The sequence below is a fragment of the Trachypithecus francoisi genome, unplaced genomic scaffold (genome assembly GCF_009764315.1).
Source record: "Trachypithecus francoisi isolate TF-2019V2 unplaced genomic scaffold, Tfra_2.0 Lachesis_group0, whole genome shotgun sequence".
In the NCBI taxonomy this organism is placed as follows: Eukaryota; Metazoa; Chordata; class Mammalia; order Primates; family Cercopithecidae; genus Trachypithecus; species Trachypithecus francoisi.
Window position 1 is genome coordinate 194,022,714 of NW_022681453.1, and position 19,219 is coordinate 194,041,932.

Below are 19,219 nucleotides of genomic sequence, written 5' to 3' on the forward strand. Positions count from 1 at the left end.
CTATAAAAACAAAGAACTGATATATGCTATAACACAGAAGAATCTTAAAAACATTATGCTGAGAGAAAGGAGCTAGTCACATAAGACCAAATATTGTATTATTCCATTTATTTGAAATGTTCAGAAAAGGCACCATGCCAGGGACAGAAAGTAGATTCTGTTGCCAGAAGAGAGAGGGAGAGGAGAATAGAGAGTGAATGCTAATAGATACAGGGTTTCTTTCTGGGGTGAAAAATACTTTGGAATTAGATAGTGGTGATGGTTGTACAACACTGGGACTATACTAAAAACCATGAATCACACACTTTGAAACAGTGGATTTTATGTTAGGTTAATTTTATCTCAACTTTTTTTAATTACAAAAAAGAGGAATACATTGAAGTGTATTTAAAAACTATCTGAGCAGCCATAAAAAAGAATGAGTTCACGTCCTTTGCAGACACATGGATGAAGCTGGAAACCATCATTCTCAGCAAACTAACACAGGAACAGAAAACCAAACACCGCACGTTCTCACTCATAAGTAGGAGTTGAACAATGAGAACACATGGACACAGGGAAGGGAACATCACACAGCAGGGTCTTTCGGGGGCGGAGCAAGGAGAGGGAGAGCATTAGGACAAATGCATGCGGGACTTAAAACCTAGATGATGGATTGATAGGTGCAGCAAACCACCATGGCACATGTATACCTGTGTTACAAACCTGCACATTCTGCACATGTATCCCAGAACTTAAATTTAAAAAAAAAAAAAGTGATCTGAAATATCCCAAGTGGATAGTGAAAGACCAGAAATAGGGCTGAAGAACAGAAGCAGTAACGAGGCTGAGAACTGGAAGGACTGGAGACTCAAGTCAGAAAGTAGGACACCAGCATTCCAGATTTCAAAGATTAGAACCCTGGGTGATGAGGCACAGAACATAGCCATGAAATAGGTATCAGAAGTAGAACAGTGGTCACTATCACAGGAGTTACAGAGAAAAGGAAATTGTCATATAGCAGAACCACATATACACTGCGGCTATCCAGGAGGAAGGATGGGCTTGGCAATGAAGAGGGAAGGAGGCAGAAAGACAGAAGACTGAGATTTTGCCAGCTGTCAAAATACTTGTTAGATGATGCTGATAAATGAGATTATAACTGAATAATATAAACCTACAAAGAGGGAAGATTTTTACCTACAACAAGATTAAATGTCAAGTCCATCTAAATTCTCAAACTAATATCCCTAATTCATTCAACAACTTTTTACTAAGCAATTACTATGTCATAGACACTTTGCCAGATGATAGGAATACAAACAACTTATCTGCTGACTATCTTTGAGTAACATACTCTCCGATTCTTGTTTTTTCATGTGCAAATTAGGGATATCCACTTTGCAATATTGCTATAATGGTAAGAAATAATATAAGTAAAACATAGGACTTTGCATACACTAAGTATACAAAACAAATGAGGGTTTTTTCTTTTTTTTTTTTTTGAGAAGGAGTCTGGCTCTATGGCCCGGGCTGGAGTGCAGTGGCCGGATCTCAGCTCACTGCAAGCTCCGCCTCCCGGGTTCCCGCCATTCTCCTGCCTCAGCCTCCCGAGTAGCTGGGACTACAGGCGCCCGCCACCTCACCCGGCTAGTTTTTTGTATTTTTTAGTAGAGATGGGGTTTCACCATATTAGCCAGGATGGTCTCCATCTCCTGACCTTGTGATCCGCCCGTCTCGGCCTCCCAAAGTGCTGGGATTACCGGCTTGAGCCACCGCGCCCGGCCGGGTTTTTTCTTTTTCTTTGGAAACGGGGTCTTGCTCAGTCACCCAGGCTGGAGTGCAGTGGCGCACGCACGCACGCATGCCACGCCAGGGGCACCATACCCAGCCAATTTTTGTATTTTTAGTAGAGTCAGGATTTCACCATGTTAGTCAGGCTGGTCTCGAACTTCTGACCTCAAGTGCTTCACCTGCCTCGGCCTCCCAAAGTGCTGGGATTACAGGTGTGAGCCACCACTCTGGGCCAGTTTTTTTCCTTTCTAAAGACAGTCTGTCTTCAAGGAGCTAACAGTCTGTTGAAGAGACAGCATCATTGTTTACTTAGAATTTACCACATGCCAAGAACTGTGCTAAGTACTTTACATGTTATTATCTCACTTTAGTTTCATAATAACCCTATGAAATAGACACTCTTATTTTCCCCATTTTGGAGAGAAGAAACTGAGGCACAGAAAGGTTGAAGAGCTTGTCCAAGGCCATATTGCTAGTAAATGAGAAAGCCAGACTCAAACCCAGCAGCAGCTCCAGGCTTTGTGTTCTTAATACCAGGCTATTCTGCCCACCCAAAATTACAATATTATAACAGCTTAAATCAAAGGACATGCACGAAATAATGCAACAGAAGAAAAAGAGCCAACACTTGGTAGTACTTGGCTGAGATTTAAAGAGTATCTGCTCAACGGGGAACAAGCCTGCCAGTGAGACAGTGCAACACATGCAGAAATTAAGTCTAGATGGCAACGATGATGCACTATGATGCTGTCAATGACAGAACCCCAGGAAGAATGGATCAATAACTGAACTCAGTAGAGCAATGCCACTCATAAAGCATTATTCACCAGAAAGAATGGAACTACTGGTGGCATACATTAAAGGCAAAGCCAACAAGCTAGGTTAACCTGTCCCTGGCATGATTTACAATGATACTATAGGTGGAACTTGCCCCACACAAAGCTATGCAATCATTAACCTAGACTTGGAGCAACCCCTCCACCACCCCCACTAGTCCTTCAATGCCACTACCTTCAATAACAACCATTTCCTCCTCTCAGCCTCTCTTCTCTATGCCAACTCCCCATAGTTTCTAAAATAAAAATAATAGTTAATAGATTAACAATTTGAGCTAGGCATGGTGGCTCATGCCTGTAATCCCAGCACTTTAGGAGGCCAAGGCAGGCAGATCACCTGAGGTTAGGAGTTCGAGGTCAGCCTGGCCAATATGGTGAAACCCTGTCTCTACTAAAAATACCAAAAAATTAGCCAGGCGTGGTAGCGTGCTCCTGTAATCCCAGCTACTCAGGAGGCTAAGGCCGAAGAATTGCTTCAGCCTGGAAGGTGGAGGCTGCAATGAGCCAAGATCACACCACTACACTCCAGCCTGGGTGACACAGCAAGACTCCATTTCAAAAAAAATTTTTTTAATTTAAAAAATAATAATAATAATTTGGGAGAGGTACAGAAACCAGAGAAATATAAAAGTAACTATGGAACCTCGGTGGGAGGGAAAATAGGTGATATTTTTAAGCTGTCAAGTTTCCATGTGTCCTTAGTAGCCCCTTGGGTAAGAGAGACTCTAGAATGGGCTGATAGTTCTTAGTACTGAATGTCAATACTTCAGTAACTTGTTTTAGATTTGAATCTTTTGGTTTGAAGATTCTAGCAGTGTGCCCTACTCCAAGTGAATAATACAAAGGAAAAAAGAATTCACTCATAACAGCAAAATAATCAGCAAAAACAGTGTCAGTGGATTCTATCTGTTTCGGTATTTTAAACTCTGAGGTGTCCCACCAGTGTTTCATATGATTTACATGCAGTTCTACCTTATTACTTTACTCTTATTTCATGTATATTATATGTAATAATATATGTATTATTTTTGTATATATAAGTAATAAGATATCCTTCTTATACCACTCTGTGATTCTTTAAAAGGCCTTGCCCCTCTACATACTCTCTCATAAATCTTCCATAAAATCAAAATTATATTTTCTGTTTTCTACCTTAAGAGTTTAAAATTGTTTCAGAGTACTTGAAAATAAATGTAATGCCTCAGGGTAAAAAAAAAAATAAAAGAGTAATAAAAAGCCAGACATGTAATTTTTAAGTGGAAAACGAAGGAAGGCATTTTCAAATATCCTTATCCAAAATTAAAACATTAATTTTTGCAAAGACTTGCCTGGAGGCTAGCTAGCATTCCTCAGAACATCTCCCAGTGGCGTGTGCTCCCCCAGCACAGATCCTGAGGTGCAGGGTGCACAAGAAGAGCACTGAACTGATCATACAGACAGAGGTGGCCGCGTGCGGCGGCTCATGCCTGTAACCCCAGCACTTTGGGAGGCCAAGGCAGGCGGATTGCCTGAGTAAGAGTTTGAGACCAGCCTGGGCAACACAGTGAAATCCCGTCTCTATTAAAACACAAAAAATTAGCCGGGCATAGCAGAACGAGCCTATAGTCCCAGCTACTAGGGAGGCTGAGGCAGGAGAAGTGCTTGAACCTGGGAGATGGAGGTTGCAATGAGCTGAGATCATGCCACTGCACTCCAGCCTGGGTGACAGAGCAAGATTCTGTCCCAAAAAAAAAAAGAAAAAGGGTTCTAACCCTGGTCATGCCTCTTCTACTCTGTGATTTGAAGCAAGTCCCCGTCACTTCCTTGGACTTTGCTGTCCTCATCTATAAAATGGGAATAATAACACTTATCCTACCTACACTACAGGATTATTGTAAAAATTAAAAAGATACTACATATTACAGGGCTTTAAAAATTATAGAGTATATACAAAAATAACTTATCTCTAAACATCTAAAATTTTGACGTAATGTGTTTACATATAGAACTAATGCTATTTTATATAGTTTCTAGACTATTTATATGATATAAAGATGTGTGTTTCATGGTTTCAAAACATTTGAAAACCTTCAGCTTAATGTATTTTATATCCTTGCTACTCAAAGTGTGGCCCATGGGCCAACAGTATGGGCGTCACCTGGAATCCGGTTACAAACACAAAATCTCAGGTATCTCCAACTACTGAAGCAGAATCTGTTTTCTCACAAGATGAGATCCCCAAGGGATACCTACACAAAGTTTAGGTTTGAGAAGCACTACGTTACACAGCAATGCCATTTATAATAATCATTAAACTAGAAAATTATTTCCAGAAAAGGTATTTCAAATATATACATCTGATTTATCTACAGAAATTTAAAGAGAAACATTTTAATGAGGAGTGGCTTCAGAAGAAGTACATCTAAACAAATGGATCAGAAGCTGTCTTCTCATTCTACTACTTCTGCCTACTATATAGCAAACAATGTTTCTTGGACAGACACCAAAAAAATCATCAATAACATAGATGGAGGAAATCAATGTACATTTATCCTTCCACAAAATATGACCATACCGATTACTAAGTATATTTTAAGCATTTCTGGCATTAGCTTAAAAATTGAATTAATATTTTAAATTGTATTTATATTTGAACATGGTCACACCCAAATTTATACAATGGTCAGGTTATATATGAAATCCATTAAGCAACAAAAAAGAAAGATGTTTTTGGTAGAAAATACAGAAAAGGCTTCCCTTTTTTTTTTTTTTTTTTTTTTTTTTTGAGACGGAGTCTCGCTCTGTCGCCCGGGCTGGAGTGCAGTGGCCGGATCTCAGCTCACTGCAAGCTCCGCCTCCTGGGTTTACACCATTCTCCTGCCTCAGCCTCCCGAGTAGCTGGGACTACAGGCGCCCGCCATCTCGACCGGCTAGCTTTTTGTATTTTTTAGTAGAGACGGGGTTTCACTGTGTTAGCCAGGATGGTCTCCAACTCCTGACCTCGTGATCCACCCGTCTCAGCCTCCCAAAGTGCTGGGATTACAGGCGTGAGCCACCGCGCCCGGCCTTTTTTTTTTTTTTTGAGACGTAGTTTCACTGTTGTTGCCCAGGCTGGAGTGCAATGGCGCGATCTCAGCTCACAGCAACCTCCGCTTCCTCAGCTCAAGCGATTCTCCTGCCTCAGCCTCCCAAGTAGCTGGGATTACAGGCATGCACCACCATGCTCAGCTAATTTTGTATTTTTTTAGTAGAGACAGGGTTTCTCCATGTTGGTCAGGCTGGTCTCGAACTCATGACCTCAGGTGATCCGCCTGCCTCGGCCTCCCAAAGTGCTGGGATTACAGGCATGAGCCACCACGCCCGGCCCCAGAAAAAGCTTCTAACAACATAAAGGATGTTTAGTGAGCTTTGAAGTCAGACATGGATTCGAATTCCTGCTCTGGCACTTAGAGTAGACTTTACACAAGCTACTTAGTGTCTCCAGTCTTACTTTCCTCATGTGTAAATATGGGATAATAATAGCATTTACCCTCATAGAGATAAAAAGCTACCAGGCCGGGTGCAGTGGCTCGTGCCTGTAATCCCAGCACTTTGGGAGGCCGAGGCGGGTGGATCACCTGAGGTAAGGAGTTTGAGACCAGCCTGGCCAACATGTTGAAACCCCGTCTCTACTAAAAACACAAAAAATTAGCTGGGCATGGTGGTGCACGCCTGTAATCCCAGCTACTTGGGAGGCTGAGGCAGGAGAATCGTTTGAACCCAGGAGACAGGTTACAGTGAGCTGAGATCATGCCACTGCACTCCAGCCTGAGCAAGAGCGAGACCCTGTCTCCAAAAAATAAAAAAGGTACCTACTATTGTAGGTACTAATATTTATGGTAAACAAGAATCGATGTTTTAAAAAGCTAAACATGTAAAATTTACCTTATCAAGTTTTAGTTCCAATTCTGCCACATCACCTTCTACTTCTTCCAAAGCTGCCCTAGAAAAATTAAATATAAAATAAGTTATTTCATTTGTTCAAATGTATACTTTACTCTTGAAAAGTAACTCTAAATGAAAAGATAGATATGAATGCTTAAAAATTACACTTCACATGAAGTAATAATTACCTTGGAATTTAGTATAAATACTTCATCATCATGCAATACAACAGATAACACAATGATTATTTAGGACAATGACAGAACACATTACGCTAATTTATACTCAAAGCATTAGTATTATTCCAATTAATAACACTAAATACAGCTATTTAGCATGCACTTTTTAAATAAATGAGAAATTTTAAAAGTTGAGGCGTACAAAGAATCAGATTTCTTGATAACAAAACACATGCAACCAAACTGCAAGGCATTGTTGGCAACCAAAATGAAGAGCTTTTACTTTTAGAGGCAGCTCAGAAAAATATCACCCTTTTTTGTTTCCAAAGTATTTTTTTAATCAGCACCTAACAGTAATTTTAGTCTCTCTTCTTCTCCTAGCAATATAATTTTAATACAGAAAAATTAGCGAAGGTTAGATTATGAAAAATGCAGAAACTAAATAAGCCAAATACTTTACTGACAAAAGAGAATACAATTATAATGCCAGTTAGCACTTCATATCACACTACAAGACAACATTTCAAAATTGGAAATTTGTCTGAAACAAAATAGTAGCAACTAAGTTTTTAGGGATGAAAACATTTTACACTCAAGAGTATGTATAACAAAATGTAATTCATCTACTTTAAGTCATTTATGCCATTTTCATATATCTACTTGATAAACTAGCAATTCTCAAAGAGGTATTTTAAGATTTAACTAAATTTTTTTAAAGTTGGATAGTAATGGGGGATTTACACTGAGTAAGATATTCTCAGGAGACAGAGGTAGGATAAAAACTATTTCCGGAACGAGCATGGTGGCTCACACCTGTAATCCCAGCACTTTGGGAGGCTGAGGGGAAGAACTGCTTGGGCCCAGGAGTTAGAGACCAGCCTGGGAAACACAGGAAGACCCCGTCTCTACCAAAAATAAAAAGATGAGCCAACAGTGGAGGCTCATGCTTGTAGTCCCAGCTACTCAGGAGGCTGCGTGGGAGGATCACTTGAGCCTGAGAGGTTGAGGCTTCAGTGCACTCCAGCCTAGGTGCCCCTGTCTCAAAATAAAACAAAAAACTCTATTTCCAGAACTCCCACTTCACCTCTGTGACACCTCTGAATAATCACCTTATCGGCCTGTGATTCTGCTTCCCCATCAGGTAACATTTATTTTTAAGAAGTTTTTAAATCTCTAAAATGAGAAAATAACCCCTAATTATTCAGTAAAGAAATGCCTATGACAAAATGAGATGCGCTAGCATATGATTGGGGAAAATGGAAGGTGCTGCACTCTCTAGCACAGAAACAGAAATACTTCTTCCTGACTAAAAGTTTCTCATTTGCTTCAGCAAAGTTTTTCAAACTATGCATTGTCCCCTTAACCTAGAAAACATTTTTCATCCACATCAGTCCTCAGTCCCTTTACCTACTCATCATCTAAAACTTAATTTACACAAGAGAACAAATGTATGTGTACGAAGATATTCACTGTAATGGGTTAGAAACCTAGATGTGCAGCAATAGGAAATAATGTAAATAAATTACGATATATCCATACCATTATGTGAGGCAGAAGATTTTAAATGAGGTTGATCTATATCTACTAATATGGACATATGCCCAGGATAGAGTATTATATGGGGGGGAAAGCAAGCTACAAAATTATATGCATAGCATAAGCTCAATTTGGGAGCATATTTATCAGTCTACAAACTACAACTCTGAAGAATGGGAATTCAACAGCAGAAAGGATAAATAAGGATTTGCACTTTTTACTAAATTCTGGATTGTTTATTTTCAATAACGATGCATTTTTAAGTAACTTTTAAAGCTAATAAAGGGGGAAAAGAAGTCCAAACACCACGTTCCCAATACATGGTCCTTTTGGAACCCCTCAACCACTCAAGCTGAATGGCACACCCCCCTGTGCCCCTCCAGCACCTCACACACATTCTATCACTGTGCACCTCGCTCACCAGTCTCAGTTCCCCATAGCAGTACAGACACACAAACAAAATGTTGAGCCAAAGGAGAAACTCACTAAGTACTCTTAATTGTCAGATACCGTCTTCATTTACATTTTAACCTTTATTTATCTTTACTCAATCTTCCATTTCTTTCAAGCAAATTAGCTGAAATGACCAGTTTGAGATTTAATCGTTGGTTTCTACTAAACAAATGGCTTGGTAGAAACTTTTTGTAACTTCTCCCATCTTATTTCACTGTGTAATTCTCCTAATTCACTTTTGTGAAACAACACATGTAAAGAAAGGTAAGAAGCAAGGCAATGTGGCTCCCGCCTGGAATCCCAGCACTTCGGGAGGCCCAGCCAGGCAGATCACTTGAGGTCAGGAATTCTACACCAGCCTGGCCAACAGAGTGAAACCCAGTCTCTACAAAAAATACAAAACGTAGTGTCAGGCCAGGAGTTTGATACCAGCCTGGACAACAAAGCAAGATCCAGTCTCTCAAAAAATTAAAAATAAAAAATGTCAGCTAGGCATGGTAGTGTGTGCCTGTAATCCCAGCTACTGGGGATTCTGAGACAGGAGGATTGCTTGAGCCCAGGGCCACAGGGCAAGACCCCATCTCGTTTAAAAAACAAACAAACAAACAAAAAAACAGGGAGTGTAAAAACTAAATGAGTACTGTTCATATCATCAATCACAGTACATGACACAAAGAACAAAATCAATTCACAGATTCTTCCTCTCCTTTAGCTTACCACTGAGATGACTTCTATTCATTAATGAGATAGAACCATTCTGGGACATATGTTTAATAAACTAATAAGTGAAATAAAAGAATTTACACAACAATCTTTCAAATATTAAATGACAGATACTATTTCTCTGCAAACCTCCCAAATTCTTACTAAGCATATAACTTTTATAAAAATGCAAAGTGCCCTCTGGGATGAGTCTGACGACAGTAACTCAGAAATTGAGGCTGCTTTACGCCCTAGAAACCATAACACCGATGATTCTGATGATTTTTATGACTAACATGCTGTGACATCTGTTGTAAATAAAGTCTTTAAACAAACTGAAAAAAAAAAAAAAGCAAAATAATAAAGAGGCCAAAATTACAGACCCCTACCCTCCATAGCTTAAAATTTAATCTAAAAAAATCAAGTTATACACACATTAACAATGAAATAAAATATATGATTGAGCAGCAAAACAGAAAATAAGAAATAAAGGAGACAGATGTTAAGAGAAAGGGAAGAAAAGAGAAGACAATGAACACAGTCACAAGGGTCAGCAAACAATTACCCAACAGCCAAGTCTGACCCATAACCTGTTTTTACAAAGTCCGTAAGCTAAAAATGGTTTTTACATTTTTAAGTGGATGAACAATATTTTTAAAAAATAATATTTTGTGATGCATGAAAATTATATTAAACTCAAATTTCTGTTCCTCTAAAGTTTTAAAGAAGCAGAGACAAGTTAATTCACTTCCGTCCTCCCTATGGCAGTTTTCACGCCATAATGGCATAGCTGAGTAGTTGCAAGAGAGACCATATGGCCCACAAAGCATAAAATATTTACTATCTGGCCCTTTACAGAAAAAGTTTACTGACCATTATGAATGTGAAATATAAGAACATGAATGAAAATCTTTTCTCATATATGAAATACACAAACGAAAATAAAATTTGGACTTAGCTCTAGCTGTCTGTACTCTAAGAAGCTGAATAAGCCCAGAATTCAGAAAAACAGATACCTTATTTTTAATAACAATACCTTCATTCTTTTATCTATTCATGCATCGTAGTTTGTTGTTGTCAACTGAGAAAACAGTTACCTCAAAACATAAAACTAGAAGAGAAGCCGGGGGCAGTGGCTCATGCCTGTAATCCCAGCACTTTGGGAGGCTGAAGTGGGTGGATCACGTATGGTCAGGAGTTCAACACCAGCCCAGCCAACATGGTGAAACCCCGTCTCTAATAAAAATACGAAAATTAGCCAGGCATGCTGGCAGGCACCTGTAATCCCAGCTACTAGGGAGGCTGAGGCAGGAGAATCGCTTGAACCCAGGAGGCGGAGGCTGCAGTGAGCTGAGATCACGCCATTGCACTCCAGCCTGGACCACAAGAGCAAAACTCCATCTCAAAAAAAAAAAAAATAAGAAAACTAGAAGAGAAAAAAGTCCAATAGCAAGTTTAACACCAAGACATGGCTATGAAATGAATGAGGCTCAAAAATAGAACTCTCTCCACTCAGATAACTGCATATCCTTGTTGTAGCAATAAACTTTTTAAGCTACTGTTTATAAAAGAGTATACATTAAAATAACTAAATAGTATGTGTAATATGAGCATTACATTTTCTTTATAAAATTATTTAAAAGAAAAAAGAAGTATGGGCAGGGCATAGTGGCTCACGTCTGTAATCCCATCACTTTGGGAGGCTGAGGCGGGCAGATCACTTGAGGTCAGGAGTTCAACACCAGCCTGGCCAACACAGCGAAACCCTGTCTCTACTAAAAATACAAAAATTAGCCAGGCATGGTGGCGCATGCCTGTAATCCCAACTACTTGGGAAGCTGAGGCAGGAGAATTGCTTGAACCCAGGAGGCAGAGGTTGCAGTGAGCCAAGATTGCGTCACTGCACTCCAGCCTGAGAGAGAGTGAGATTGTGTCTCAAAAAAGAAAAAAAAGAAAAAGAAAAAGAAGTTGTATGCTAAAAAATTATTTTTCCCATCTATTTAAAATCCTTAAAAACTAACAACCACCACCAAAAAAAAAAAAAAAAAAAAAAAAAAAAAAACCTTCACTCCAACTTGGCAATAGCTTTAAAACGAAATAATGAAATTAAGAATTTAAAATTAGGTCACATCAGGTGATGCAATCTAAATTGCCAATAGCAGGATTTTCAAGATCATTAATAGGCACATAAATATCCTCAAACATTAAAGGTGGATTTCAGGCTCTAAGTCATAACTAACTAAAAAAATCATCAAATAGGCCGGGCGCGGTGGCTCAAGCCTGTAATCCCAGCACTTTGGGAGGCCGAGAGGGGTGGATCACGAGGTCAGGAGATCGAGACCATCCTGGCTAACACGGTGAAACCCCGTCTCTACTAAAAAAATTCAAAAAACTAGCCGGGCGAGGTGGCGGGCGCCTGTAGTCCCAGCTACTCGGGAGGCTGAGGCAGGAGAATGGCGTAAACCCGGGAGGCGGAGCTTGCAGTGAGCTGAGATCCGGCCACTGCACTCCAGCCCGGGCGACAGAGCGAGACTCTGCCTCAAAAAAAAAAAATCATCAAATAGAAATAGATATTCAAAATGTGCAGATTTTGAAACTGTTGTATTCCTTTGTTTTATATAATACATGTATTTCAAAAAGTTGCATGTAAATTTAATAACCGTTTAGAGACTCAGGAGAGGTGCCTGTATGTATGTGTCCATCACGGTACCTATCATCCTAAGCCAGCTTCCTCTTTCAGCTCAACAGCCTTACGCACCTTGGGCAATGCTGGACTATTCTTTGCAAGGAAAGGACAACAGCTGCACCAAGGAAGGCCCACTGACCTAAGGGTAATCCTGGGATTTGTTAAGTGGTTAAAAAAAGAGTCACGAAAAGGCCCTATACCAATGAGATTACTCCCTCTGTTTTGGACCAAAACAACACAGCACACACTCTAGAAACCTGCTTTTTAATAGAAATCCCCCATTAAATACTTTTATAATGTGAATGGCCACCCCTTACTAGTTTGGTTAGGTTCTGGGTCCTTTATGTTGGGACTCTACAACATCTTTATGTTGAGAGGCAGCAGAATAAAGTTTAAAAAAAAAAAAAAAGAAAACGTCTGCTGTTTGACTCCCTACTCCACTTCGTACTAGCTGTGTCATGACGAACAAGTTCTTTGTGTTTCAATTTCTTCTTTAAAACACAGATAAACAAGTCTCTCCCAGAGACATATGACAAATGTTAATATACATGTGAAAACACTAAGTAGTCAGTGAATGTCTGCTATGATTATTTATATAGTGTTAAAGAAAATATACAATCTCTTTTTGTTTTCATGTTATGGGGCCACACGAGAAGAAAGCAGTAATAAGATCATCACATATTTCCAAAATGAATTTGAAATAGTGTGAAAAAGGGGCAAAAAACAGTTAAAACAGGCCTAAGATCAGCAATTAAAACAGTAAATCTAATTTCCTTTAAGAGAAAACACTTCTAAGAGTGCAAAAGGCTTACTGGAAGAAAGATAAAAACACTTCAATACTGCTGTCCCTTTCCAAAGATCACATGTCAAATACAGACTGGAGTCTTCTTCTAACTTCCTAACTTCAATCTAGGCTAGAGGACTACATATATATGATACATAAGATGACGATATATTTTAAAATCCACTTGGTTTCTAGGGTTATCAGTGTAGGTTCTATCCGGCTCCTTTAAGAGCCTAAAAAACAGAGGAGAACCAATACAGAATCAGTAAGAAGGAAGGTTATAGTTCTAAACTTATATTTATACTTAATCTTAGCCAAAAGGCCAAGAAGCAACTGTGTGTTTGTTATATAATAATAACCTTTTATAAACGTCTCTGCTGGCCGGGTGTGGTGTGGTGGCTTACGTCTGAAATCCCAGCACTTTGGAAGGCTGAGGCAGGTAGATCACGGGAGGTCAGGAGTTTGAGGGCAGCCTGATCAACATGGTGAAATCCCTATCTCTACTAAAAATATAAAATTAGCCAGGCGTGGTGGTGTGCGCCTGTAATCCCAGCTACTCGGGAGGCTGAGGCAAAAGAATCGCTTGAACCCGGGAGGCAGAGGTTGCAGTGAGCCAAGATCGTGCCATTGCACTCCAGCCTGGGCAACATGAGTGAAACTCCATCTCTAAATAAATAAAGAAAATAAGGCCAGGCGCGGTGGCTCAAGCCTGTAATCCCAGCACTTTGGGAGGCCAAGACTGGCGGATCATGAGGTCAGGAGATCGAGACCATCCTGGCTAACACGGTGAAACCCCGTCTCTACTAAAAAACACAAAAAGCTAGCCGGGCGAGGTGGCAGGCGCCTGTAATTCCAGCTACTCGGAAGGCTGAGGCAGGAGAATGGCGTAAACCCGGGAGGCGGAGCTTGCAGTGAGCTGAGATCCAGCCACAGCACTCCAGCCTGGGTGACAGAGCAAGACTCCGTCTCAAAAAAGAAAAAAAAGAAAATAAATGTCTCTAACTTCATTGTTTTCAGAAGTTTCAATGGATGAAATTAAAAGGCCTTTCTTCTCTATTTATTATCATAGAAATGTTGTAACTGCTCCTATGTGCTTAAATTGGTCTACTAAGCAAACCTAGCAAGATCCATGAGAAATTCAGTCCTGTAATAGGAAAGGGAGTAGTGGAAAAACAAACTAGAAATGAAAACCAACATTTTAGTCTGTCAACTAATATGAGTCCCTGAGAAAATCATTTAACCACACCAGACCTCAGTTCTCTCACTCTGGAACATCTTTAATATCACTTCAAGACCTAACATTCTATTATTCGGGATTAAGTATTCAAAGGAAAGCTATTGGGTTGGTGCAAAAGTAATTGCGGTTTTTGCCATTACTTTTGTACTAATCTAATAGAACCTGGATTTGTTTCTAAGTAAGATTTCCTCCAGGTGGCCCTTGCTTGTGCTTTCAACAGAGTTAAGGGGGGAAAAATGTTTAAGCCATTAAAAAAAAAGCCTCACCAGATTTTATATTAATGAGCTTCATTCATCTTCTCAAAAGTCTCCTCTGCATACTTCTTAAAAGACAAGGAGTACGAATATAGATAAAAATAGTGGGATTTTTCAAGTTTTTTGTTTGGCTTAATATTTTGGAGGAAAACAGATGTATTTTATTTTTTGTAGAGACAGGATCTCACTATGTTGACCAGTCTTGTTGAGCAGTCTGGTCTCAAACTCCTGGCCTACAGCAATCCTCCCGTCCCAGCCTCCCAAAGTACTAGGATTACAGGTGTGAGCCACCACACTTGGCCAGAAAAAAAATTTTGTTTTCCATCCGCATTTGTATTTTTCTTAGCAAGCTCCATTATATTTCTGTTTTACAGATTGTAAACATTACTCTGCCACTTCCCAGTGATGGAGAGGGGAGGGGAAAAACTTTTTTTAAAAAAAGTAGCTTAAAAAAAAATCTGTAACCCTTTTCCCCTCAAATTTTCCCCTGTCAATACATAGTATCCAAAATAAAACCATCAGGGAGCCAGGGAGGAGTATAATTGAAAAAGCAACAAAATCACAGCACAAGGTTGAGATGCAAATGGTATGGCCCTGGTGAATGAATATCACACTCTTAAGTCGTAACTCAGATATCAACAACCCCTTTAAATCCCAGCTCATGATTTAAAAAAAAAAAAGAACTTAAAATATTATTCAGATAATAGGGCCGGGTGCAACGGCTCACGCCTGCAATCCCAGCACTTTGGGAAGCCGAGGTGGGAGGATCACCTGAGGTTGGGAGTTCAAGACAGCCAGCCTGGCCAGCACGATGAAACCTTGTCTCTACTAAAAATACAAAATTAGTCGGGTATGGTGGCGCATGCCTGTAATCCCAGCTACTAGGGGGGTTGAGGCAGGAGAATCGCTTGAACCTGGGAGTCGAAGGTTGCAGTGAGCTGAGATCGCACCATTGCACTCCAGCCTAGGCAACAAGAGTGAAACTCCATCTCAAAAAAATATATATATATATATATTCCAGATAATCATCCTACACAGAGAATTTGAGGTGGGAGGAGAGGTCTATAGAATCTTCTGTTCCTGGGGCTCCAGCTTCTCATATTAACAGGTATATGATTTCAATAGTCACTTCCAAATTTGCTCTGCATAAAGACAGTAGCTATATGCAGTCATTTTTAACATGTGCAGTGGCAAATATTCATTATTTACAGAATACTAATCTAAGGAAATACTAGTAATGTTTTAAGTGTGATCAGATATTAAGTTATTCTTTTTCCCTGAAAAAAACAAAAAAATCCGTTCTAGCTTAGAAAGCTCTATTTCTATTTCACCCTCCTTCTTTAACAGCCTGTGTTTCTTGTTCAGGGAGTTAGCAGACCCAAGCAGGCGAAATGGCACTATAATTACAATGCCAGTTAACATCATTCTACTGTGCCATAAGAAAAAGGTGGCAGAAGAAGGCATGGCCATTTATCATGTTGGGATCAATAAATTATTGGTGACAAATGGCTAAGAGTCCCAGTTTTCACCACACAGGGTGTAAAACTAGAATGAAGGCACTGGTCATCTAAAGAGGGGTAAGGTTACGTTAATGAGAAAAATGAGCGTTATGGGGAGAAACTCTTAAAAAAAAAACTTTTTTTAAAGTTGACTTTCTACAAAATCATTCCATTTCCAAGAATTCTTACCATTGTAGTAGGCTTCAACATGACAGGAAAATTAGCTTATCGTTGCTTAAAGGCTTAAAATGAAATTTTCAACCAAAGCAGTTAAAGTTTGGTGTTACTAGTAGAGTGTCACAGGCAATACACCTAACGAGAAGACAGCATTGTAAACTTCGAGATTCACAAAAGGGGCAGAGGAGATTTCCATGAAGAAAGAACATGGTGGCTGATAATAACGAAAAGACGACCAAGTATTTCAGAGATGGGATATAAGCAGACCCTCAACGAGAGAAGGAAGCAAGATGGTACGGGTATTTAGGGACAGGCCCAGACAAAACTGTCAAAAATTAGAATCAGAGGCCAGGCGAAGTGGCTCATGCCTGTAATACCGGCAATAGCTTGGGAGGCCAAGGCAGGAGGACAGCATGAGCCCAGGAGTTTCAGACCAGCCCCGGCAGCATAGCAAGACTCTTATCTCTATAATTAACTAATTAATTAACTACATTATAATCAGAAACCTGTCATATTCCTGCTTTTATGGCTGTTCCCCATTACCCTTTTCAGGAATTGGAAGTAATACTGGAGGCACAAAATATTCTGCAAATCACAGCAGGTAGGAAACCAAATACTCAGTCTTGCAGGGTTCTCTCCACGACATATCATGGGCTGCTCAACAATCACATTTATAACTTTCCCAGGCTCCTCCATAAGCATCTGTATTAATACATAAAAGTTAATCTGCATTACATCTTCCTATGTTTTATAATCTACATGCCACCTTCATGCATGGTATCCCATTTGTATGTTAAGAGAAGACTACTAGGCTGGGCACAGTGGCTCACGCCTGTAATCCCAGCATTTTGGGAGGCCGAGGTGGGTGGATCTCTTGAGGTCAGCAGTTTGAGACCAGCCTGGCCAACACAGTGAAACCCTGTCTGTACTAAAAATACAAAAAAAATAGCCAGGCGTGGGGGTGCATGCCTGTAATCCCAGCTACTCCGGTGACTGAGGCAGGAGGATCACCTGAACCCAGGAGGCGGAGGTTGCAGTGAGTTGAGACTGTGCCACTGCGCTCCAGCTTGGATGACAGAGTGAACTCTGTCTCCAAAACAAAGAGAGATGACTACAGAACAGTAATGCAAAACACAAAGAGAAAAGCATTGAGTACATGAGCGACAACCCCAGAATCACAGAATCTTGAATTGAGAGAAAACTTAGCTGCTAAATGACAGAACTATTAGATGAAAGTAAAGCAGCTGTGTTTAAAAAATCATTTTACACAGTATTTCATCTCCATTAAGCCCCAGAAATTTTACAAGATCTGTAAAGAGGAAGCTGAATACAAATTTAAAAGCCTAATAAACAGGCTCAGGGTTTTAAAGACAATCTTCACACATAAACCGCCTGGGATGGTAAACGTTGAACACCGAAGCACCTGCTACTCCTCAGCAGAATGAGCAGCCCCCACCACCATTTCCACAGAGCACTCGGCGCACTTCAAATGGGGCACCTGACATTCAATTTACTAATGATAATTAAATTACCGGTCATTCTGTCTAGACTGAGGGCCTCAAAAGCAGACACTATGATTCATTTAGCTATCTCTAGTTCAGTTACTTACCAGGTAAACATTTGTTGAATGGGTGGATGAATGGAGCATTTAAAACAACTGTTATTTGCTGCCTGGGGTCACTCAAAATGGTTACATACCTGTATCTCAGTATACACGTATTTATGTGTAACTTTCCAATTCCCTCTTGCTGCATGCAGCCTTGTTGTTATTCTAATCTGCTATGGCCTCTCCAGCCTTATATAAATGTTACTATAAAAGTCTCTAGAAAAAAATAAAATAATAAAGCACTACAAATAATTGCATAAACCTTAAAACTAAAGTTATAATGAACAAAGGAAAAAGTCTTCTTTTGGCATACAAGGTCGTACCTATTTACCTATATGCAACCATTATTATAGGTATAATTTTTTAAGTTGACAGAAAAGGAAAATTTTTATAATATAATACTCTTCTAGAATAATACAGATTTGGACTACTAAAACAGGCCTTGACAGAAATTTGACGGGAGCTAAGGAGGTATTTGCTCCACCAGGAGCGCAAAATTACATGATCATGATTTCTTCAAGGCATTCAATTTATGATCAGATAGGATCCGTGGACACTCGAAGAAAAGAATCAAACAAGTTATACTAATCAGAAGCAGGGATAAGTTTAAATGCAACAACTAAAAATTTATTTTTAAAAAATACCATTCCTAGAAAAATTCTGGCAAATGAAGAAATTTCCCTTTTCTCTAACAACAAATGGCAGCAAATGTGTATTGTTTGGAATATAAGAACAAAATAAACACTGATCCTCACCATCCTAGAGCTCACAATCTGAAGGGGAAGACAAGCTATAAACGGTAAACATCATCAAGAAGTCAGTTGGAGGCTATGCGATAAGGTGGTAAGTGCCATGGGAAAAAGGAAAGCAAAACAAGGGGAGAGAGGGACGGTTACAATTTTACTATTTAGAATTGATCAAAACAGTCCTCACTGAGAAAGTGACATTTGAGCACAGACCTGAAGTAACACAGTGAGCCATACAGACAACGGTGTCACAGGCAGAAAAAGCCACCAATGCAACATTCCTGGAACCTTCAACAGCAAGGAGGCCTGTATGGCCGAAACAGAACCAGAAAGGCAGAGAGCTGCAGAAGCAGCCAGAATACTCATGGAGCACACCATCACATTCAGAGCCTTGTAGGCCCATAGCAATGGTAACAGCAGCTATACTGGGTAACCACGGAAAGGTCTGCACCAGAGAAGAAACAGGCTGTAACATCTTTTGTCAAGACTCATTCTGGCTGCTATGTGGAAAAGACTGCAAAGAAACAAAAGAGGAAGAAGCAAAGAGACTAGTAAGGAGGTTATAGCAGTCCTCCAGATGAAGGATGAAGACGGCCCAAGATAAGTACCAACCAGTGGTGAGAAATGCTAAGATTCTGGATATAGTTTGTATGTAGAGCCAAGAGGGTTTCTTGATGAATTAGATGTGACATGCAAGCATATGCATGGGTACACCAGGTACAGGTAAATGTGTAATCAAGTATAATTTCAAAGTTTCAGGCTGGAGCAAAAAGAAAAATAGTTATGACCAACTGAGATGGGGAAGGCTACAGGCATAACAGATTCAGGGAGAGAAGATCTAGAGCTCA

At 39.9% G+C, this 19,219-nt stretch overlaps 1 protein-coding gene across 2 annotated transcripts in view; it reads right to left on the bottom strand.

The window, feature by feature from the left end:
- Window positions 1-19,219, bottom strand: part of ACAP2 (ArfGAP with coiled-coil, ankyrin repeat and PH domains 2) — a 177,858-nt gene that overhangs the window by 110,953 nt on the left and 47,686 nt on the right. For both annotated transcript variants that reach the window (XM_033213108.1, XM_033213109.1), the window contains exon 2: window positions 6,513-6,570. In XM_033213108.1, coding sequence (XP_033068999.1) covers window positions 6,513-6,570 — 58 coding nt within the window. The remainder of the gene's footprint in view (window positions 1-6,512; window positions 6,571-19,219) is intronic.